The sequence below is a fragment of the Choloepus didactylus genome, chromosome 2 (genome assembly GCF_015220235.1).
Source record: "Choloepus didactylus isolate mChoDid1 chromosome 2, mChoDid1.pri, whole genome shotgun sequence".
NCBI lineage: Eukaryota > Metazoa > Chordata > Mammalia > Pilosa > Megalonychidae > Choloepus > Choloepus didactylus.
In genome coordinates, this window is record NC_051308.1 from 117,130,360 (window position 1) to 117,154,898 (window position 24,539).

At 39.4% G+C, this 24,539-nt stretch overlaps 1 protein-coding gene and 2 pseudogenes across 1 annotated transcript in view; all 3 read right to left on the reverse strand.

Moving 5' to 3' along the window:
• LOC119517823 (neuroblastoma breakpoint family member 6-like protein) overlaps positions 1 to 17,331 on the reverse strand; it is a 38,533-nt gene extending 21,202 nt beyond the window's left edge. The window contains exons 1-3 of the mRNA XM_037814868.1: positions 17,154 to 17,331; positions 15,677 to 15,779; positions 13,684 to 13,919 (exon numbers count right to left, since the gene is read on the reverse strand). Of these exons, the coding sequence (XP_037670796.1) occupies positions 13,684 to 13,919; positions 15,677 to 15,779; positions 17,154 to 17,331 (517 nt within the window). The remainder of the gene's footprint in view (positions 1 to 13,683; positions 13,920 to 15,676; positions 15,780 to 17,153) is intronic.
• Positions 17,332 to 18,685: 1,354 nt separating this feature from the next.
• LOC119517830 lies at positions 18,686 to 19,386 on the reverse strand (annotated as a pseudogene).
• A 1,832-nt stretch (positions 19,387 to 21,218) lies between these two features.
• Positions 21,219 to 21,656, reverse strand: LOC119517836 (annotated as a pseudogene).
• Between the last annotated feature and the right edge of the window lie 2,883 nt (positions 21,657 to 24,539).

A 24,539-nucleotide genomic window follows, 5' to 3' on the forward strand; every position in this document is an offset into this window, starting at 1 on the left:
GGAAATGGTAAGCTCAGAGTCATGTTTGTCACCAGAAGGGAAGTTGGAGATTAAAAATTGGAATGTATGAAACAGTGAATCTTGTGGTAGAAATGTTCGTGATTAACTGTACAAATATTAGAAATCCCTCTCATGAACTAGAAGAAATGTATGATACTATAACTAGAAGTTAATAATGGAGGGGCATATAGAAAAAAATATTCCTATTGGAAACTATATACTACAGTTAGTAGTATTTTAGCATTCTTTGATCAACAGTAACAAATGTACTATACCAAAACTATGAATCAATAATGGAGGGATGGTGGTTAAGGGTATGGGAGGATTTGAGTTTCCTTTTTTTGTCTTCATTTCTTTTCTGGAGTAATGAAAGTGTTCTAAAAATTGAAAAAAGTTAATTGTGGTGATGGATGCACAGCTGTATGGTGGTACCACGGGCAATTGATTGTATACTTTGGATCTTTGGATAGTTGTATGGTACGTGAACAATTTCAATAATAATAAAAAAAAATAAAAAAAACCTTATGGGATGCAATGAAGGCAGTGATGAGAGGGAAATTTATAGCTCTAACTTGTTACATTAGAAAAGAAGAAAGATCTCAAATAAGAGACCAAAGCTCAAAACTGGAGGATCTAGAAAAAGAAGAGCAAAGTAAAACCAACGTGAGTAGATGGAAGGAAATAACAAAGATTAGAGTGGAGATAAATAAAATAGAGAAAAAAAAATGAGACTCAACAAAACCAAAAGTTGTTTCTTCAAAAAGATCAATAAAACTGACACATTTAGCTGGATTGACAAAGAAAAAAAGAGGTAAAGAATAACTAAAATCAGAAAGGATTTTGACCCCACAGAAATAAAAAGGACCATAAGGGAATACTACGAACAACTGTACACCAAATAAATTAGATAATTAAATGAAATGCACATATTCCTGGACACACACAACCACCTACACTGACTCAAGTATAAGTAGAAGATCTCAATCAACAAGTAACAAGAGATTAATCATTAACCAAAAACCTCCAAAGAAAAGGCCAGTATCACATGGCTTCACTGACAAACTTTACCAAATTTTCGAAGAAGAATTAACACCAATCCACTCAATGTCTTCCAAAAAGTTGAAGAGGAGGGGACACTTCTTAAGTCATTCTATGAGACCAGCATCACCTTTATAACCAAGCCAGGTAAAGGTATCTCAAAAAGAGAAAATTCCAAGTCAATTTCCCTTATGAAAATAAGTGCCAATATTGTGGTGGCTCAGGGCCTGGGTTTCCTCCTATACAGCACATAGCAGACCTGCTTTAGCCAAGGACAAAGGTCAACAAAGTAAACTATCTCCCTGGAGAGGGAAGAAGATAATCACAGATGTAAAGTGGCACTGATGATATCTTAGTCTTAAACATGAATCTTAGTAAAACATGCGGTCTTAGGCCCTGTTCTGGTTTGCTAACGCCACCATTTTTCAAAATACCAGAAATGGATTGGCTTCTTATAAAGTGGGTTTATTTGCTCACAAAGTTACAGTCCAAAGGCCATAAAGTGGCCAAGGTAAGACACCAACAATCAGGTACCTTCACCGAAGGATGACCATTGGTGTCCGGAAAACCTCTGTTTACTCAGAAGGCACGTGGCTGGTGTCTGTTCTGGAGTTCTGGTTTCAAAATGACTTTCTCCCATATGCTGCTGTCTAGGCATCTGCTTGCTCCTGTTTTGTGTTCTCCAAAATGTCTCTGTAAGCTGCAGCTCCTCCAAAATGTCACTCTCAGTTGCTCTGAAGTCCTCTGTCTGTGAACTCCTTTATACAACTCCAGTGATCCAATTAACACCCACTCTGAATGGGCGGGGTAACACCTCCATGGAAATTATCCAATCAAATGTTTTCCTCACAGTTGATTGAGTCATCTCTCCATGGAAACACACAAAGAATTCCAAGCTAATCAACACTATTACATCTACCTCCACAAGATTGCATCAAAGAATATGGCTTTTTCTGGGGGACATAATATATACAAACCAGCACAGTCCCCTTTAATAATTATACTAGAGGCCTGATGTCCTCATACTATATGGAAAATGTCTTTGTTATGAGATCATATATTGCTCCTCACACCCCCCTGTCCCTTGCAGAGCACTAATCCTCTGGACTGGCTGCCAGTTCTCCTATTCTCCTGTTCATAAGTCCTAATAAATCTATGTCTACTTCTGCGTCTGGCTTGTTTTTTGGTCTCACAGCAGCACAAGCTCATGCTCTGCATGAACTCAGTCTGGGCCCAAACATGGTTAGACAGATCTTGTAATCTGACCTAACAGAGTTAATTGCCTGCTAATAAATGAATAATTTCCAGAGGATTTTAACAGAATGCAGAGTCTAACAGCAAAATATTCAAAATGTCTGGATAACAATCTAAAATTATTCAACATAATATAAAACATGATCATCTTAAAACATTGAGAAAAAGCATTTGACAAAATTCAACATCTATTCAAGATAAAACTCTCAGCAAACATGAAAAAAAAGGGAAACTTCCTTAACCTGCTGAAAGGCACCATGATCATTGGAATGTTGGAAAACTCAATATCATTAAAAAGTTAAATTCTCTCCAAAGTGATCACAGATGCAATGCAATCCCCCTCTAAATTCCAGCAGGAATTTTTGTAGTTACTGACAAGCTGATTCTAAAATTTATATGGAAAGGCAATGGAAATAGGACAAAAATTTTTTGAAAACAAAGAAAAAAATTGGAGAAGTTACTTTATTTTTAAGACATACAATAAAGCTACTGTAATCAAGGCAGGGTGACATTGGTGAAAAGATATGAACATGTAAATGGAATAGAATAGAGTCCACAAATATACCCATGTAAGTATGGTAAGTTAATTTTTGTCATAGGTATAAAGATAAGTCAACGGTGAAAGGAGAGTCATTTCAACAAATGGTGGTGGAAAAATGGGATATTCAAATGCAAAAAAGCAAAATGAACTGCGTCAGTGCCTCCACCATATACAAAAATTAACTCAAAACAGGTCATATCCTAAATATAAAACCTAATGCTATGGAAGTTCTACAAGAAATTTTAGAAGAAAATCTTTGTGACCTTAGTTTAGGCAAAGAACTCTTAAATATAACACCAAAGGCATGATCCATAAACTGGATTAAGAGTTCATTCTTTGAAAGACACTGTGAAGAGAATGAAAAGACAAGTGTGAGAAAATATTTGCAATCAAATATCTGATAAAGGTCTCATATCCACAATATATGAGGGGTTCTCCAGACTCAATAAGAAACAAACAATTCGACTTAAAAAATGGGCAAAAAATTTGAATGCTCACATCATAAAAGATATATGGATGGTCAGTCAGTGTGCACATGGAAAGATCCTAAAAATCATTAGTTATTAGGGAAATGCAACCTAAAATCATGTTGATATACCATTCACACACTTCTAAGATTTGCTAAAAAAAAAATCCGAAATTGCAAAGCAATTGGGACTCTCAAGCACTGGAAACTCATTTCCGAACTACAGCCACTTTGGAAAATAGTTTGGCATTTTCTTCCAAGTTAAACATACACTTACCACATGTGCCAGTTTGAATATATCGTGTCCCCCAAATGCCATTATCTTTGATGTAATCTTGTGTGGGCAGACTTTATCAGTGTTGATTAGATTTCTTTGAGTGTTTCTTAGGAATGCACCCCACCCAGCTGTGGGTGATGACTGTGATTGGATATTTCCATGGAGGTGTGGTCCCACCCATTTAGGGTGGATCTTGATCAGTTGAGCCATATAAATGAGCTGAAAAACACAAGGAACTCAGTGCAGCTGTGAGTGATGTTTTGAAGAGGAGCAAGCTTGCTACAGCCAAGAGGGACACTTTGAAGAAAGCACAGGAGCTGCAGATGAGAGACAGTTTGAAGACAGCATTGAAAGCAGACTCTTGCTCCAGAGAAGCTGAGAGAGGACAAATATCCCAAGTGCAACTAAGAGTGACATTTTTGAGGAACAGCAGCCTAGAGAGGAACATCCTGGGAGAAAGCCATTCTGAAACCAGAACTTTGGAGCAGATGCCAGCCACATGCCTTCCCAGCTAACAGAGGTTTTCTGGACACCACTGGCCATCCTCCAGTGAAGGTACCTGATTGCTGATGTGTTACCTTGGACACTTTATGGCCTTAAGACTGTAACTGTGTAACCAAATAAACCCCCTTTTATAAAAGCCAATCCGTCTCTGGTGTTTTGCATTCTGGCAGCATTAGCAAACTAGAACACCACATTACTCAGCAATTCCACTCCTAGTGAAGTGAAAATTGTATTTCTATACAAAAAACTGTATGCAAATGTTTATAGCTTTAATTTGTAATTGCCAAAATCTAGCCACAATCCAAATGTCCTTCAATGGATAAAGAACAAGTGACAAGGAGCTAAGATGGCAGCATAGAGAGGAGTGGAAGACTGTTAGTTCCCCCTGAAACAATTCATAAATGACCAAAAAACTAGTAAATAACCTAGAATAACTGCAGGGAGACAAACATGACTGTCCACTCATCAACCACCAACCTGAATTGGGAGGAGTGCCCGAGATCACAGCATAAAATCTGTAAGTAAAAACTGCAGACCCCAGCCGAGAGCCGAGAGCCCCTCCCTCATGGAAGCCTCGCTGTGCTAGAGAACAGCACTCTCCAAACAAGCTAGTGTACCTCAGCCCAGCTCCAACTGGGGTTTTAATGTTAACTGCTCAATACAGACAGTAAATCTCCAAGAAGCAGACAGAGGCTTTTGGTGACAACTGACTTTGGGAGAGTTGGGGGACATATCTGTCTCAGGACAGGTTGCTCAGAGGATCGGGTGCTATCTTCAGCTGATGGGTGAATCTGGGAGCTTTCTGTCCCTTTCTCTCTCTGTGGAGAAAGCCTCAGCCATTTTCAGCCTGCAGTGCTTTGCAGTAAAGAAAGCCTCAGCCATTTTAAAATCATAGCACTTTGACCAGTAAAGTCAGAGAAACAAAGAACTTATTGATATTCAGATGACCTCTCTGGAGGGGGCATAGCTTCCCAAGAGGAAAGGGAGGGGCCCAGCTCTACTGCCTGCCTTACCAGAACCAAACCCCAAAGCCTGGGGGAGGAGAGCCATGGGCCATACCCCCTTACACCCACTGGTGACAGGCTGACAGGTGCACCTGCTGGGCAGAAAAGCACAGGTGTGTCAATCCTCTAAGAAAAACCATCAGGAAAACCAGATACTGAATATTTCCTCCTTCTGTGACCTGAGCCTGTTCTCTGGGAAAACCTGATTGGGGTGGCCTGGTAGGTCAGATGCCTAGGCAACAGAAAACTACAACCTACACTAAGAAAAATGAAGTTATGGCCCAGTCAAAGGAACAAACGTACACTTCAACTGAGATACAGGAATTTAAACAAATCATGCTAAGTCAATTCAAAAAGTTTAGAGAAGATTTGGCAAAAGAGATAGAGGCTGTAAAGAAAACACTGGGCATACATAAGGCAGAAATCGAAAGTTCAAAAAAATAACTAGGAGAATCTATGGAAATGAAAGGCACAACACAAGAGACAAAAGACACAATGGAAACATACGACAGCAGATCTCAAGAGGCAGAAGAAAACACTCAAGAACTGGAGAACAAAACACCTGAAAGCCTACACGCAAAGGAGCAGATGGAGAAAAGAATGAAAAAATATGAGCAACATCTCTGGGAACTTAAGGATCAAACAAAGTACAAGAATATATGTATCATTGGTGTCCCAGAAGGAGAAGAGAAGGGAAAAGGGGCAGAAGCAATAACAGAGGAAATAATCAATGAAAATTTCCCATCTCTTATGAAAGACATAAAATTACAGATCCAAGAAGCACAGCATATTCCAAACAGAATAGATCTGAATAGGCCTAAGCCAAGACACTTAATAATCAGATTATCAAATGTCAAAGACAAAGAGAGAATCCTGAAAGCAGCGAGAGAAAAACAATCCATCACATACAAAGGAAGCTTAATATGACTATGTGCAGATTTCTCAGCTGAAACCATGGAGGTAAGAAGGAAGTGGTGTGATATATTTAAGATACTGAAAGAAAAAAACCGCCAACCAAGAATCCTATATCCAGCAAAGCTGTCCTTCAAATATGAGGGAGAGCTCAAAATATTTTCTGACAAACAGATAATGAGAGACTTTGTGAACAAGACACCCACCCTACAGGAAATACTAAAGGGAGCACTACAGAGTGATAGAAGAAGACAGGGGTGCATGGTTTGGAACACTCCAATGTCAAGTGCCTAACATGCTTCCCCTATCCGCCTGTCTTGTCTGCATTTACCTTGGTATATCATCTTTGTTACATTGAAGGAAGCATAATACAATGATTCTGTATTGTATTACAGATGGTAGCACAGCAATGTAAGTACACTGAACAGATAACTATGAAGACAGTTGAGAGAGGAAGGTTGGGAGCGTGTGAGACACCAGAAGAAAGGAGGAAAGATAAAGAATGGGACTGTGTAACTTGGTGAAATCTGAAGGGCTCAACAATTGTGGTAAAATGTACAAATATGTTCTTTTACGAGGAAGAACAAGCAAATGTCAACCTTGCAAGGTATTAAAAATGGGGAGGCATTGGAGAAGGGATGCAATCAACGTACTATAGAGACTGTAACTAACAGAATCATTGTATTATGCTTCCTTTAATGTAACAAAGATGATATACCAAGGTAAATGCAGATAAGAGAGGGGGATAGGGGAGGCATGTTAGACACTTGACATTGGTGATGTTGTCTGACTCTTTGCTCTACTTTGATTTAAGGCTATTTTTCCTTTCGTTTCTTCCTAGCTGTCATTTTTTTTTCCTCCTTCTTTTGCCTCTCTACCTATTTTGACTCTCCCTCCTGCCTTGTGGAAGAAATGTAGATGCCCTTATATAGATAGTGGTGAAGGTGGTGAACACATAAATATGTGACTATACAGAGAACCATTGATTGTTTACTTAGGATGGAATGTATGGTGTGTGAACAAAACTATCTTAAAAAAAATGGGTTGATGACAAAACCTCGAGGGCAATATACTGAGTGAAATAAGCCAGACACATAAGGACAAATATTGCAGGGTCTCACTGATACGAACTAATTATAATATGTAAACTCACAGACATGAAATATACGGTACCAAGATATAGGACGAGGTTTAAGAATGGGGAGCAGTTGTTTAGTATGAGCAGAATGTTCAGCTAGGATGAACTTAAATGTTTGGAAATGAACAGAGGTGTTGGTAGCAAGATGTGAGAATAACTAACAGTGCTGAATGGTGAGTGAATGAGGTGGAAAGGGGAAGCTCAGAGTCATATATGTCACCAGAAGGAAAGTTGGAGGTCAAAAGATGGGAATGTATAAAACTGAATCCTATGGTGGGCAATGTCCATGATTAACTGTACAAATATTAGAAATCTCTTCCATGAACCAGAACAAATGTATGACAATACAATTAGAAGTTAATAATAAAGGGGCATATAGGGAAGAAATATATACCTACTGCAAACTATATACTACAGGTAATAGTATTTCAAGGTTCTTTCATAAACAGCAACAAACGTACTATACCAACACTACAAGTCAACAATTGAGGGGGGTTGGTTAGGGATATGGGAGGATTTGAGTTTCCTTTCCTTTTTTTTTTTTTTTCTTTTTTCATCTTTCACTTTATTTCTTGTCTGGAGTAATGAAAAGGTTCTAAAAATTGAACAAAAATTAAGTGTGGTGATGGATGCACAGCTATATGAGGGTACCAGTGTCCAAGTGATTGTACACTTTGGATTTTTGAATAATTGTATGGTATCTGAACAATCTCAATAAAAAAAAGAAAAAAAAGAACAAGGGACAATATATGGCAAAATTGTCTTTCAGAAATAAGGGAGAAAGATGGTGACACAGGGAGGTATAGAATTTAGTTAGTCCTCTAGAACAACTAGTAAATAGCCAGGAACAACTAGTAAATAATCTGGAACAACTGTTTGGACATCCATGACTGGACACATACCATACACCAGTTTGGAAGGGGTGAAAGGACCAAGACCACAGCATAGACCTGTAAGTAAAGCCCCCCAAATTGTGGTGGTGGTGCCCCTCCCCCACTGGCATGGCAGGCTGAGCTAGAAAACTTCCCTGTGGAAATAAGAAGTGGTCTCTGCTGGGAGCAAGGGAAGGTAACTCAACCAAGCTTCAACTGCAGTTTTAATTAACAAACTTGGAATACTGAATACAAGCTATGAGCACAGATAAACCCAGAGCAAGCAGGAAAGAACCCTGAGGTCTCTCCTGGCAGAGAGGAGATGGGGCTGATGGAAAAGTAAATAAATAAAAACAGAGGCTTTTGGAGATTGCTGAACTGAGAATACTGGAAGATGGCTGTGTCCCAAGAAAAGGGGCCCATAGAACCAGGTACCAAATCCAGCTCTTGACTAGGGAAACTGGGGGGCTGGGGACTGGCTCTGAAAAGGGGATTTCTTTCTGTTTTGTTTTGTTTTCTCTCATTCCAAGTAGCTCATTAGAGAAAGCATCCAGCATTTTCAATTGTCAGTGCTGACCCAGGCAAGGTGGAGTTAAGATAATCAGAAAGACAAAAGAAGTCAAGTGAAGGAGATATTCCCCTATAGGGCATATCTTCCCTAAGAAAAGGGAGGGCAGGGTCCAGCTTAAGTGGCTGCCCTCCCTCAGAGAATTCAGACCCCAGGGGCTGGGGAAAGAAAAAAAAAACAAAAACAGAAACAGATTAAGCTTGGCTTTTGACCACTCCTCCTCAGCAGGGAAAGAGTCAGCTGAGAACTAAAGGCACCACACCTCTCTATGCCAGTGGGGAGCTGCGGGCTGACAAGCACCACCTGCTGGGCAGGATAGGAAAAGCAGACTCTGTAGGCTACACAGGAAAGTCTGACAATCTTTTGGGTCTCATCCTCAGGGAAATTTGATACTGATTACAACCTCTTCCTAAGACTTGGGCCTTTATGGTCTGGGAAAATCTGATTGGGGCAATCAAGGAAATCAGATGCCTAAACAACAAAAAATAACAAGTCACACTAGAAAAAACGAAGATATGGCCCAGTCAGAGGAACAAACTTACACTTCAAATAAATACAGGAATTGAAACAACCAATTAAAGATGTTCAAACAAATATGCTAAATCAAATCAGCAAGATAAAGAAAATGTGGCAAAAGAGATGAAGGATATAAAGAAGACACTGGGTGACCATAAAGAAGAATTCATAAGCTTGATAAAACAAATGGCAGAACTTATGGGAATGAAAGGCACAATAGAAGAGATGAAAAACACAATGGAGACATACAAAGCAGATTTGAAGAGGCAGAAGAAAGGATTCAGGAACTAGAGGACACAGCATCTGAAATCCTACACACAGAAGAACAGATAGGGAAAATAATGGAAAAATATGAGCAGCATCTCAGGGAACTGAATGACAACATGAAGAACTTATGGCATGAATATATGTGTCATGAATGACCCAGAAGGAGAAAGGAAGGAAAAGGGGGCAGAAACAATAATAGAGGAAATAATCACTGAAAATTTCCCATCTCTTATGAAAGACATAAAATTACAGATCCAAGATACACAGGATACCCCATACAGAATAGATCTGAATAGACCTACCTCAAGACACTTAATAACCAGATTATCAAACGTCAAAAACAGAGAATTCTGAAAGCAGCAAGAGAAAAGTGATCTATCACATGCAAAGGAAGATCGATAAGACTACATGCAGATTTCTCAGTAGAAGCCATAGAGGTGAGAAGAAAATGGCATGATGTATTTAAGATACTCAAAGAGAAAACCTGCCAACAAAGAATTCTATATCTGGCAAAACTGTCCTTCAAAAATGAGGGTGAGTTTAAAATACTTTTAGACGGACACTGATAGAGTTTGTGAACAAGAGATCTGCTCTACAAGAAATAGTAAAGGGAGCACTACTGGCAGATAGGAAAAGACAGAGAGACAGATTCAGAAGGCTAGGGGCATGTATGACACCAGGAGAAAAGATAGAAGATAAAGACTCGGACTGTACAACTTAGTGAAACCTAGAGTGGTCAATGACGGTAATTAAATGTACTACTATAAGGATGTTTTTACATGAGGGAGAACAAATGAATGTCAACATTGCAAAGTGTTGGATGGTAGGGGAAAAATACAATCAATGCAAACTAGAGTCTATAGTTAACAGTAACACTGTAATATGCTTCCATTAATTGTAACAAAGGCAATACACCAAAGCTAAATGTCTGTAAGAGGGGGATATAAGAGAGTGGTATGGGATTCTTGGTATTGTTGTTATATGATATTTTCATTTCATTTTATTTTATTTTAATTTCTTCTTCTATCTTTTATTTTTTTATTCCTCATGTTTTTCTCCTCTTCCTCTTTATTTGCAGTAGAAATGGAAAGATCCTCATATAGATTGTGGTGGTAAATGCATAACTAAGTGATTACAACAGGAAAAATTGATAGTTTACTTAGGATGGATTGTATGGTGTGCGAATAAAACTGTTTAAAAAATAAACAGAAGGATACAAGTGCTGGAAAAAATGTGGAGAGAGGGATATATCTATTCACTGGGGTTGCCATATGGTCCTTCAACCCTGTTATCAGGAGCAGGGACATGAGTGGACATTTGCACACAGGTGTTTGTGGCAGTATTCATGATTTGCCATGGATGGAGATGGCCTAAGGGTATATTGACTGGTAAATGGAATGGTGAACTGTGGTGTATACATACAAGGGAATATTGAGCAGTGGCAAGAAGAAATGAAATTATGAGGCATGCAACTAGGTAAACGGACCTTGAGGACAGTAGGTTGAATGAAGTAAGCCAGAGATGAAAAGGCAAACATTACAGTGCCTCACTAACATGGACTAACAATTATGCACAAACTCTGATAATTGAATCTGGGAGCATGGGTTATCAGGGGAAGGCTTATTGTTAAGGTTCCTAGATTGTAAGCTCTTATAGCAGTCACATGTATTCATGTGCTGCAATGGTTATTTCTAAATTCTGAGATGCTGAGCTGTTTGTGTGTGTCCTGGTCAGTCCCTGGAGCTTCAGGTGTCTGTCTGGCACCTGGGACTTGGCAGCTGTGAGTGTTGGCATCATCCCATGAGGCAACTGTTAAAGAGGCTGAAAGGAGATCAGACTTTGATTGGAGATATGAATGAAATGGACTTGGTTGAAACTGGGGTAGATCAGAGTAAAGGGTAGAGGATGATATAGACTGTGTTTTAAAATTTCGGCTTCTGTTGTGGGACCAAAGGAAGAAACATTTAGTTGGTGCAAAATCTATATTCTCTGTAGCACACTATATAATTTAACTTGTATGGTTAGTTTACTCAAATACCATAATTACATGGAACCTTGAACAGGGAGTGAGATCTGGTTGGTTTGTGTAGGTTAGTGTGAAGCCTCAATACATCCCAGAGTATCTTGGGCAGAGAATAAAAAGTATTTGTAAAGGCCCTTGAGAGACTGGGGACAAATGTGGAAATATTAAACTTCCCCACCTGGGGAATTCCTGATATTCTCACAAACACTGGGGACTACCAGTTTAGTAGGACAAGCCCTCGATCTTGGGGCTTACCCTTATGAAGCTTGGTATTGCAAAGGAGAGGCTGTACCTACTTCTAATTGTTCCTGAGAGTCACTCCCAGAGAACCTCTTTTGTTGCTTAGATGTGGCCTCTCTCTCTCTAAGCCAACTTGGCAGGTGGACTTGCTGCCCCCCACCCTACGTGGGACATGACTGCCAGGAGTATAGGTCTTCCTGGCAATGTGGGACGTGACCCCAGGGGATGAGCCTGGACCCAGCATCATAGTCTTGAGAAAGCCTTCCCTACCAAAAGGAGGAAGAGAAAGGAAACAAAAAGTTTCAGTGTCTGAGAGATTTCAAACAGAGTTGAGAGATCATTCTGGAGGTTACTCTTGTGCATTATATAGACATCCCTTTTTTTTTTGTTTTTAGTTTATTAGAATAGCTAGAAGAAAATGTCTGAAACAGTTGAATCACAATCCAGTATCCTTGATTCTTGAAGATGAGTGTATAACTATATAGCTTATATAATGTGACTGGGTGATTATGAAAACCTTATGGCTCACACTCCCTTTATCCAGTGTATGGACAGTTTAGTATAAAAATGGGGAAAAACAGTAAACGAATAATAGTGGGGAGGAGGGGTATGGGATGTTTTGGGTGTTCTTTTTTACTTCTATTTTTATTCTTATTTTTACTTTTACTTTTATTTTTATTCTTATATTTACTTTTCTTTTTATGGTATGGGATGTTTTGGGTGTTCTTTTTTACTTTTATTTTTATTCTTATTTTTACTTTTACTTTTATTTTTATTCTTATATTTACTTTTCTTTTTATTTTTTGGAGTAACGAAAATGTTCAAAAATTGATTGTGGTGATGAACTGCTGTATACCTCGGATGATTGTACAGTATGTGAATATATTTCAAGAAAATTGCATTAAAAAAAGAACAAGTTGACACATCCCTATAATGGAATACTATTTAGTAATTAAAAAAAGGAACAGACTATTGATAACACCCAAAATTATGGATAAATCTACAGTACAGCATAAAATATGAAGGAAGGAGGCACACTTCAAAAGGCCACATATTATATGATTCCATTTGTTTGAAATTTGGGAGGTGGAAAACCTCTAGGGAAAGAAAACAGATCAGTAGATGCCAGGGCCTGGTTTTGAGGGAGAATGACACCAAAAGACACGAAGGAAATTGAGTGGTGGTGGTAGTGATGGAACTGTTCAATATCTTGATTTTTGTGGTGCTTACATAACTGAATGCATTTGTCAAAATTCACAGAACAGTACACTAAAATGGATCATTTTTACTTTATATCAGTGATTCCTTAAAAACCATAAAAATTGGACGGATGCTGCCTCCTGCCCCAAAAGCCTGTGATGAAGAAGGCAGTTGTAATAATGGGAACTCCAGCTCTGTGTATTTCTCCAGTGTAGGCTCCCAGAATGTGAGAAGGAAAGTAGGACATTGTGCCAGTTTGAATGTCTTGTGTCCCCCAAATGCCATTATCTTTGATGTAGTCTTGTGGGGCAGACGTTTTGGTGCTGATTAGATTTGCTTGGAATGTGCCCCACCCAGCTGTGGGTGATGACTCTGATGGGATACTCCCATGGAGGTGTGGCCCCACCCATTCAGGGCGGGCCTTGATCAGTGGAGCCATATAAAGGAGCTGACTGAAAGAGAAGGAACTCAGTGCAGCTGTGAGTGACATTTTGAAGAGGAGCAAGTTTGCTAGAGAGGAATGTCCTGGGAGAAAGCCATTTTGAAACCAGAACTTTGGAGCAGACACCAGCCATGTGCCTTCCAAGCTAACAGAAGTTTTCCAGACGCCATTGGCCATCCTCCAGTGAAGGTACCTGATTACTGATGTGTTACCCTGGACACTTTATGGCCTTAAGACTGTAACTGTGTAGCCAAATAAATCCCCTTTTTATAAAAGCCAATCCTTCTCTGGTGTTTTGCATTCCACAGCATTAGCAAACTAGAACAGACATCCAGTTAAAAAGTCATTCATAGAGTTGTGGGGGCTGGGAGTCCTATGTGAGGTCAAGGCTTAGGGTCTTCAGAGCCTGTGGTCAACTTACCTGTGGTGAGCTTGCTGGTGAGGCTTTCTACAAGCTGGCTTCCTTGGGCCAGTTGCTCACAGAATCTCTGTCCTTGGTGGTAGGCAATGCCAGTGCTTCTGAGGAGAACTTCAAAGGACTTGACAGTTTTCTTTGCATGCTGGGTGAAAAGGTCACAGATACCTCTTCCTTCTTGTATCTTTTGTCGTAAGTGGATCAGTTCTCGGGCCTGAGCCTGAATTAGAAAATCGTATTTTCTAAGGTGGGAAAGAAGAATAAAATGCAATAGTGAATGTAGTGAATGACTGTTATGGGATTTTTAGCAGAGACATCTCTTAGAAAATTCCCAAGGAACTCCCCAAATTGAATTATTGCACAAGTTCTATGACATGCCTGTGGCAGAGGGAATGAGGAAACATCATTAGGTTTGTTTGTTTTTTTTTACTAACTTCACTTTAAATGTTGGTCTTCAGTTCCTTACGTCAGCCCATGTCCATTTCCATGTAATGTATGTCAAAAATAATGAGGTAAGTGGCATGAGAGTTCTGTAAACCCACAACTTCTCTAATAAAAAAGGACATTATTGGGACATATTTAAATATTGGAATATAGACTGTAAGCTTTATATCAATGTCACATTGCTTGAATTTTGATAACTGGAAGGTGGTTTCATAAGTGAATATCCTTACTTGTAGGAAATGTATATGGCAACATTAAGTGTTCAAGAAGCGTGATGTATACAATCTATACTTAAGTGCTCAGAAACAAAGAATGAAAGATGAGATGGAGGGGGCATGGAGGGGGGGAGGGATGATGGAGGGGGGGAGGGATAAAAGAATGATATGGCAAATGTGGCAAAATGTTCAAACTGGTGGATCCGGGTATAGGGGGGTAGGGGTATATTGGGGTTTTCTTATTGGGTTTGTATTATTTCTATAACTCTTCTGTAAGTTTGAAAGTATTTCAAAGTAAAAAGTTTTTTAAAAGAAGTGTTGGCAGGTATTTCTGGTGTTAATTGAAAGGATGAAGAAAAATCAATGAAAAGGTCAAAAAGACAGCATACTTTTGAATGATGTGAGGATAACCTGCGATCAGTAAAGAGGTAACTGAGATTAAAGAAGGTTCTGAGTAACAATTACATTACCCAATGTGGGATTTCATTGTTTTCTAATTATTGTATAAGTATTTGTCATGGGTCCCAACCTAGAATGTTAGCTTTGTGACTTATGTACCACCCAACTTATAGCAGCTGGTTGACTGTACACACACAACTAGGCTTTCAGTGAGTACTTAAAATCACATAATACTAAAGCTGAAGTGGACATTTAGAATATTCTATCCCACCTGATGCCTGGTTCTCCTCCCTAGTGTCCTACTAAGTGGTCATGTACAGATTGTTTTTCAAACTCTATTTGTTAGAGTTCCTATAAATTGTCAGGGAAGTGAAGGTATAGACTGGGGAGAACAGGGGCTCAAGATCTATGCCCCCTTCAATCAAGTATCTCTGCTTTAGTGTATCCTGCATTTCAACAAAGGGGTAAAAAAAGTTTTGAATGCCACAATCTACCCCACCTCTGAAACCTTCTAAGACTGCAATACTGGTCCTCAGCAAATTAATAATACATTTTCAGATAACAGCTGCCAATAACCCTCTGAGGTAGGTACTGTTGATATCTTCATTTTACAGATGAAGTAGCTGAGATAACTGAGACAGGAGGGAAGTTAAGTAAACTTGCCCAAGTTTACACAGCTAGAAGTCACACTGAATACTATTCCAACCTAAACACTTGTCTACATTTTATTCATGTACTATTTAAGGGAGAAACATAGAGAACCAGCCTTCATCCAGCTCCCAATCCCCCTGGCATCTTTGTCTAATTCTGTATCATCTGCCATGTATGTTTCTGCCCTGTCCTTGTGCAGATTTGCTCTTCATTCTGCCATCCTGGGCTGCCCCACTTCAAACAGATTCACAAAATTTCCCAGAGCCTGCCCACCACAGAGCCCTTCTTACCCAAGCCTTGCAGCTAGTCTTGGATTTTCTGCCTGCTCAACCTCCTCAAACCATGGCTTCTCCCCAAGCACAGATTCAATGAGGTCTTTGTACTCTTCACATTCTGAGAAAACATATACACACTTGCTTCAGTGGAAAGCTAGATATACTGCTGTGGTCACTGCCCTCAAGGGAGAAGGCTAGGTTCATCCCAAGGCCAAAAATAACCCCAGTTCAAGGCTCTATGCTGGGATTTCCACCTCTTAATTTCTCAATATCCCAACTACATGACATTTGATTACTCCCCATTCTAGAGAGGCGGAAGAAGAAGCTCAAAGACTGGTGAAGGAATTTGCTCAATATGACTCAACTGGGATGCCTCAGAGCAAGAATTCATATCTCCTCAGGTCTGACTCCAAATCCTGGGCCCCTTTACCTAGACTTGCAGCCTCAAAAAGCCTTAGATTAATTACCTAACCCCAAAGCACATCTTTTCCCTTCTTAATAATTAGGCTTTAATTTTTACTTTTTCCCTATGACAAGAATTTAGATAAAAATGTTTACCCCAATTTATTTATTGAAAAATAATTGTAGAAATTTGAAAGCAAACTTCCAGCAAGGATCCTCTTCTAATATCCCTGTCCTTCTCATGCCCCTGTTGCCAAGTTCCTGTTAGTGACTACATTTCCACCTCCTTCCCCTTTTTATTAACAGGTTCAGGATTCCCAAATGGGAAAGCTGTCTGTGGAGAGGGAAGGGCCAGCCTCTGTACCACCCTGGCCTGCTACTGAGACTAGTGGCCTCCTCTACTTGTCCGACTTCTCATTTTGGCCGTATATCTCATGGCACAGATCCTGGAGGTCCATCTGAACTTGCTTGGTACACAATGTTCATAATCAGGGAGAGATAGAAAAGGCATTATTTACAGATTCTCTAATTTTCTTGGAAATTCTCTCAATCTCACTAGAGCATAAGGAAAGGCTTCTTTGAACTTCTGTGGGAAAAATGTCCTGCTTTAGGCATCAGGACCTTCCTGCATATCTACTGTTGAATTCCTTATCTTCAGACACCAGAGGTTTGGTTGGGAACAGACAGCTTTAAGGCAGAGATGGTATACTATTACCTCTTTTGACCCAGTGCATCTGGCATATGGGTATTCAGTAAAAGTTTGAATTAAATTCTGAGATATTTATGCCAACAGTGATGTATGTTTGTAGAATATGGCACATTTGTGATAGAAAAAAGGCAGTCTAGTGCCTGAACCAGGATTTTAGCCTCAGTTCCTTTTTATGCGCTCACAAATTTGGGAAAGTTGCTTTACTTCTTTGTGCCTCAGTGTTTCCATCTTCTGCAGATTGAAGGTAAAATACTCATTTCTGCCTTTCTATGACTAAGATTGGATGAAATTTATTTTGATTAAGTGGAGAGCTTTTACTTTCTCAGGGGGAATATGGACAGTCATTCATCACTTTGGTGATGGGGACCCTGTGAGACTTACTATATTTCTGCAAATGGATGGCCAAGGAGTAGACAGTAGCTTTGGATATAAGGAACTTCTCTGTGAGGTCTTGGAGTTGCTGATTGCTTTTTGCCAGCTGGGAGCGCAAGTACTGGTTGGTTTCTAGGATGCTCATTTCTGCTCTCAGACAGGAGAAACTGTTGAGAGATACTGCCATAAAGCTAGTGGTGGAAGAGGTGGAGCCAGAGACTGTGGAGAAGAAACCCAAACAAATACCAAGTTAAAACCAAGTGAAGGAATCCCTTTGTCCAGTTTAAGGACAGATGAGTAGAAAAATGGAAACAAAACCCAAACGAAAAACAGGGTGGGATAGAGGAGATGGAATGTTTTGTGTTTCCTTTTTTACTTTTCTTTCTTTTCTTTTCTTTTCTTTTCTTTTTTGAGTAAGAAAAATGTTCAAAAGTTGATTCTGGTGATGAATGCACAACTATATGGTGATACTGTGAATAGAATGATACTGTGGATGATTGTAGGGTATGTGAACATATCTCAATAAACTGCATTAAAAAAACTAAAGTAAATGGATTATAGCGTTGTTTAGAAAATTTGGTAAATTTACTAAAAATAATTGAATTGTACAATTAAAAAGGATTAATTTTAAAGTATGTAAATTATCCCTCAATAAAGTTTTTTTAAAGTGAAAAAGTGGATTTAACAGGTCTATGGGAGGCAACTGTGATTCATAACTGACTTTTTTTTTGTACAAAGAGATTTACTGAAATTTGTCAATGACAGAAATAAAACTCAAAGTTTGGCTCTTCTGAGGGGGAAGAAAGAAACTTGTGCAGATGTTCTTTTATACAAATGAAACATGGGCTAGGAAATAACACACCACTTCTAAAGCAATCCAAAAGAGGGACATGAAGGCAAGCCTGAAAATTCCATTCACTAGGAATTTGCAGTCATTTCAGATTTCTACTAGGTAAGAAAATACAATTTTGTATAAATTTTCCTGAGCTCAGGTATATAAAATAAAACCCAACCTTTATGTTGCCATTTACAAACTAGGGCATTTGATGCTTGTAGCAGGCCCAGGAAATGCAGAAATCACATGAAGTTTAAGTTATGGCTGGAGATTAGCCCCTCCTGGGCTTTTATTGAGAAACCCAACTGAGGTCAGGCATGGCCTTCCAACCAACAGGAGAGGGGGAAATACCAGGAAATATAAAAGACCTCCAAGCCATCCTCTTTGAGAGTAAGGAAAAAATGCTCACTTGGTGTATACTCTGCTATTGCATTTACAGGGACAGAATCATCCAAAGAAAAAGGAGGGGTAAAAAATAGTGGCAGTAATAATGGTATTTTATTCCACCCCTCACCCCTACCCCCACAACTCCCAGTATACTTTTCCCTTCTTGTTCCCACAGCAATGTATTACAATCAGGAGAAAAAAATCAAGTTTCAGGAGGCAGGGGAACACAGGTAAAAGCATACAAATCACAATAGGAATTTTTCAAAACAGGTTATTCCACTTAGTCATCGTCTTCTCCTGCATCTTCAGGTTCTGGTTTTCACTTTTGACCCCCTTCTCCTTCACCAAGGTCTTCTTCATCTACCTCGTCATCTATTTCCCAGTCCTCATAACATTCTTCATCCTCCTCCTCTTCTCCACTCACATCTTCCTCTTCACCTTCTTCTTCCTCCTCCTCATCTTCCACTACCTGAGCATCTTCATCATACTCTTCCTCCTCCTCATCTTCCTGTTCGTGGTCCAGGCCCTCCTCATAGCCCTCAGCATCAGAGTCAGGAACCTCCTTGTCATCCTGGTGGTAGCCATAGATATACATGAGTTGTGGGAGGAGCTTGAACATGCTTTCTTGGTAGTTACTCAGGCTGGTGACCTCACAATTGAAAAGGTTTAAACTCTCAGGGTTTTCTAACTTATTTCATTTTTCTATTGTGCTGAGGTCTTTAATCTTGTTGCCATTTAAATTTAGATGCATGATGTTCAGACACTTTTTTGCCAATACTTCCAGGTCTCCTGAAATTCTATTATCGTTTAGTTCAAGCTTCTTTAGTTTGTTTAAACTTTATTAAGTTGCAAGTGAGGTGAGGCCTACATTGATTGTACTTAAGAGCTCCAGTTCTTCAAATCATTTGAGAGGCCTTCAATTTTGCCTTCATTTGACTGACAGTTGTCCAGGGCAAGCTCTTTCACATCAGAGGGTGTCCTGCTCCACAGCTCTAAAGGAACTGGTTTGTCTATGTCCATATCTCGCTAACTCTCTCTGCAGAGGTCCCTGCAACAGCAAAATTCATCAATAAACCCTGGAAACATGGCCATGCATTTTAGGACTTTGAAGGCTCAACCAGCTCTATTCCTTTTAACTTACTTTTGGGACAAACTTTGTTAGCATATGCCAACACTTAAGAGTCCTTAACCACACAAACAAGGTTCGAGGTGCCAGAGCTCAGAGCTTGTGCTCAGGATCCAAGAGGAGTGCCAAAGTTAGGGCCCAGCAAACCAGGCAATCATCTGGAGTTGCAGTAACAGAACTGGAAGTTAAGGGTGTGTGTGTGACATGAAATCTTAGGAGCTTTTGTTTTCTAATCTCTACATGCATATTTTGCACTTGTCACTTATGAATTTCATTTTATCTCCATAGGTTCTCTTTCCAGTTTGTCAAAGTCATTGAAATGGTTTATTTCTTTGAACACATCTAGTGGCCACATAATTTGGGAAGGCTTGTAAACTGATGCTATTCTTTATGTCCAGGAGCAGTTGTTATGGAACACTGATTGATAGATCTGTTGGTGTTGATCCAAAGCCATTGACCTGCGGTTGTTGTCTCCAACAGAGCATGGTAAAATTAAGGTCATGAGTCTGCATTGGTTGGTGGTGAGCCACAGCATTCCTGTGCAATGAGGTTTAGTGGCATAGAAGCTAAGATTCTAAAGAAAAGCACAGAGAGACAGGAGAGAAAGCGATCTCCTGACACACTGCCTCACTTCTTAGGTTCCAATTTTTCTCTGGTTTGTTGAAACTGAGACTAGGGAGACTCCCCTGGAACATCTGTCTCTTCACTTCAGCGGCCTGACTGGCCTAGGCAGGTGGCCTACACAACACATGGCCACTTCCACAGGTGCCTCCAAACATTCATGACAAATTGAAGGAAAGAAGACTGGACCAAAAAAGTCATTTAAACCCTTTCCCCACAGAAGGACATTATATGTTGACAGACAAGTCAATCCAACAAAAAGATATAGCAATTATATACATATTTGCACCTAACAGAGTCCCAAAATTGAAGAGAGAAGTAGTTACATCTACAATAAGATGTTGGAAATGTCAATATACACTTTCAATAATAAAAAAAATATATAGACAGAATACCATCAAAGAAACTTGAGTAACATTATAATCTAACTAGTTCTAATGGACAAATACAAAACACTAAACTCAACAGCAGCAGAGTACACATTCCTTTCAAATGCATATGGATCATTCTCCAAGATAGGCCATATGTTAAGCCACAAATCAAACCTTAATAATTTTAAAAGATTGATATCATACAAAATATCATCACCAACAACAAAGGAATAAAGCTAGGTGTTAGAAACAGAAGGAAAACTGGAAAATTTACAAATATATACAAATTAAATAACACACTCTAAAAATAACCAACAGGACAACAAAATCACCAGGTAAACTGGAAATGAAAAGAAAAACCAAACATGCACAAACTTATGAGATGCAGTGTAGGCAGTGCCAGAGGGAAATATATAGCTGTAAATGCCTACATTTAAAAAGAAAAAAATTACAAATTAATAGCTTAACTTCACATCTCAAAGAAATAGAAGAAGAAGAGTAAATGAAACCCAAAATTTGTAGAAGGAAGGTAACAGTATAGATTTTTTTTAACATTTCCAGTTTTTATTCATAAAATTATGAATAAAAACTGCATAGGTAGATTTACACAGCCACATATCAATAACAAAACAAGATAGAAATGAAATATTCCAGAGACATCTTGAAAAGTTCCAAAAGAACACAACACTAGGCTAAAATGTACAGTTAAACTGCGGTTGCATAACAAGATGTATTTAATCCTGCATTATCTCAATAAGTTCTTCCTTATATTTGCCTTTCTCATTTCCAACTTGTTGACATTTGGCTTCGAGTTCAAGAATTTTTTTCCCATCATTGTCCAGTTTTAGCCTGGTTATAACCACCTTGCTTGGGTGAATGCCCTATGTGGACATTTGTGCCATTAGCGTTCTCACGCTGCACCCTCTTGATGTAGATGACATATTTCTTTCTGTACGCCTGGACAACCTTACCAATTTGTTGACCTCTGTAGTGTCTTTGAACCTCCTGGACCTCGTCGCCCTTGCGGATGGGCATGCAACGGACATAGTATTCTGCCACAGCTCCTTGGCAAGTGGGGACGACATAATCTTCCTACGCATGTGTGAAGGGGCACTGAAGTGACGTTTGCAGTTCTTGCTGCAGTCCGAGGTCACAAAGAGGGTGAACTTCATGGTGACCATGTACCTGGTGCCAGGCAAAATCCCAATACTATATATTTTAAAGCAGAGATAAATGAAATAGAGAATAGAAAATCAAGGGAGAAGGGAATCAGTGAACCCAAAAGTTAGTACTTTAAAAATATCAATAAAATCAACAAACCTTTAGCCAGAAGAAAAAAGAGACACACGTATGGTTAAAATCAGGAATGAAAGTGAGGCCACTACTATTGACCTTTCAGAAATAAAATGGGTTATAAATGTTTTCATGTCAATAAATTGGATAAACTGGATGAAATGGACAAATAATCTAAACCATCACAAGAAAAAGTAGAAAATCTCAACAGACCTATTACAAGTAAAGATATTGAATCAATAATCACAAACCTCTTAATGAAGAAAATTCCTGGACTGGATGGAGGAGAAGGAGAATTAAAACTCATTATTCTCAAACTCTTTCTGAAAAATACAAGAGGAAAAACTTCCCAACTCACTCTATAAGGCCAGAATTACCCTTATACCAAAACCAGATAAAACCAGCACAAGAAAATTACAGTCATATCTCTTATGAATATAGATGCAAAATTTCTCAACAAAATAGAAAACTGAATTAAAGTTTATTAAAATGATTATATACCATGACCAAGTGAGATTTCTCCTAGGAATGCAAGGGTAGCTCAACATTAAAAAAAAAAAATTAGTGGAATACACCACATTAATAGAATGAAGGGAAAAACCACAAGATCATCTCATTGGTGCCAAAAAGCTGTTTGACAAAATACAATATCTATTCATTATTAAAAAAAAAAAAAATTAGTGGAATACACCACATTAATAGAATGAAGGGAAAAACCACAAGATCATCTCATTGGTGCCAAAAAGATGTTTGACAAAATACAATATCTATTCATTATTAAAAAAAAAAATCAGAAAGCTAGGAATAGGAGGGAACTTTCTCAACATGATAAAGGGCATTTGTGGAAATCCACAGGCAATATCATACTCAATGGTGAAAGTCTGAAAGCTTTTCCCTAATACCAAAAACAAGACGATGATGACTGCCAGCATCACTTATTCAACATTATACTAGATGTCTAGCCAGAACAAGCAGGCAAGAAAATAAATAAAAGCATCCACAATAGAAAGGAAGAAGTAAAACTATATTCACAAATGATATAATTCTATATGGAGAAAATCCTGAAAAATTCACAAGAAAGCTACTACTAATAATAAGCAAACTCAGCAAATTTGCATGGCACAAGATCAACATGCAAATCAGTGGTGATTCTATACACTAGGAATGAACAATCTGAAAAAGAAAGTAAGAAAACAATCCAATTTCTATAGCATCTAAAAGAATAAAATACCTAGGAATAAATTTGACAAAGGAGGTGAGTGATTTGTACACTGAAAACAACAAAACATTGCTGAAGGAAATTAAAGTAGACTTAAATACAAAGACACCCCATGTTTATAGATTGAATACTAAATATTATTAAGATATCAATACTGAGGCGGGGCAAGATGGCGGACTGGAGAGCTGTATGTTTTAGTTACTCTTCCAGGAAAGTAGGTAGAAAGCCAGGAACTGCGTGGACTGGACACCACAGAGCAATCTGACTTTGGGCATACTTCATACAACTCTCATGAAAACGTCAAACTGCTGAGATCAGCGAAATCTGTAAGTGTTTGTGGCCAGGGGACCCACACCCCTCCCTGCCAGGCTCAGTCCCATGGGAGGAGGGGCTGTCAGCTCCAGGAAGGAGAAGGGAGAACTGCAGTGGCAGCCCTTATCAGAAACTCATTCTACTGATCCAAACTCCAAACATAGATAGACTGAGACCAGACACCAGAGAATCTGAGAGCAGCCAGCCCAGCAGAGAGGAAACAGGCATAGAAAAAAACAACATGAAAAACTCCAAAATAAAAGTGGAGGATTTTTGGAGTTCTGGTGAACATAGAAAGGGGAAGGGCAGAGCTCAGGCCCTGAGGCTCATATGCAAATCCCGAAGAAAAGCTGATCTCTCTGCCCTGTGGACCTTTTCTTAATGGCCCTAATTGCTTTGTCTCTTAACATTTCAATAACCCATTAGATCTCTGAGGAGGGCCTTTTTTCTTTTTCTAAAACAATTACTCTAAGAAGCCCAATACAGAAAGCTTCAAAGACTTGCAATTTGGGCAGGTCAAGTCAAGAGCAGAACTAAGAGAGCTCTGAGACAAAAGGCAATAATCCAGTGGCTGAGAAAATTCACTAAACACCACAACTTCCCAAGAAAAGGGGGGTGTCTGCTCACAGCCATCATCCTGGTGGACAGGAAACACTCCTGCCCATCGCCAGCCCCATAGCCCAGAGCTGCCCCAGACAACCCAGTGTGACGGAAGTGCTGCAAATAACAGGCACACACCACAAAACTGGGCGTGGACATTAGCCTTCCCTGCAACCTCAGCTGATTGTCCCAGAGTTGGGAAGGTGGAGCAGTGTGAATTAACAAAGCCCCATTCAGCCATCATTTCAGCAGACTGGGAGCCTCCCTACACAGCCCAGCAGCCCAGAACTGCCCTGAGGGGATGGTACTCACCTGTGACATAGCACAGTCATCCCTCAACAGAGGACCAGGGGGTGCACAGCCTGGAAGAGGGGCCCACTTGCAAGTCTCAGAAGCCATACGCCAATACCAAGGACTTGTGGGTCAGTGGCAGAGACAAACTGTGGCAGGACTGAACTGAAGGATTAGACTATTATAGCAGCTTTAAAACTCCAGGATCACCAGGGAGATTTGATTGTTAGAGCCACCCCCCCCCCCCGACTGCCCAGAAACACACCCCACATACAGGGCGGGCAACACCAACTACACACGCAAGCTTGGTACACCAATTGGACCCCACAAGACTCACTCC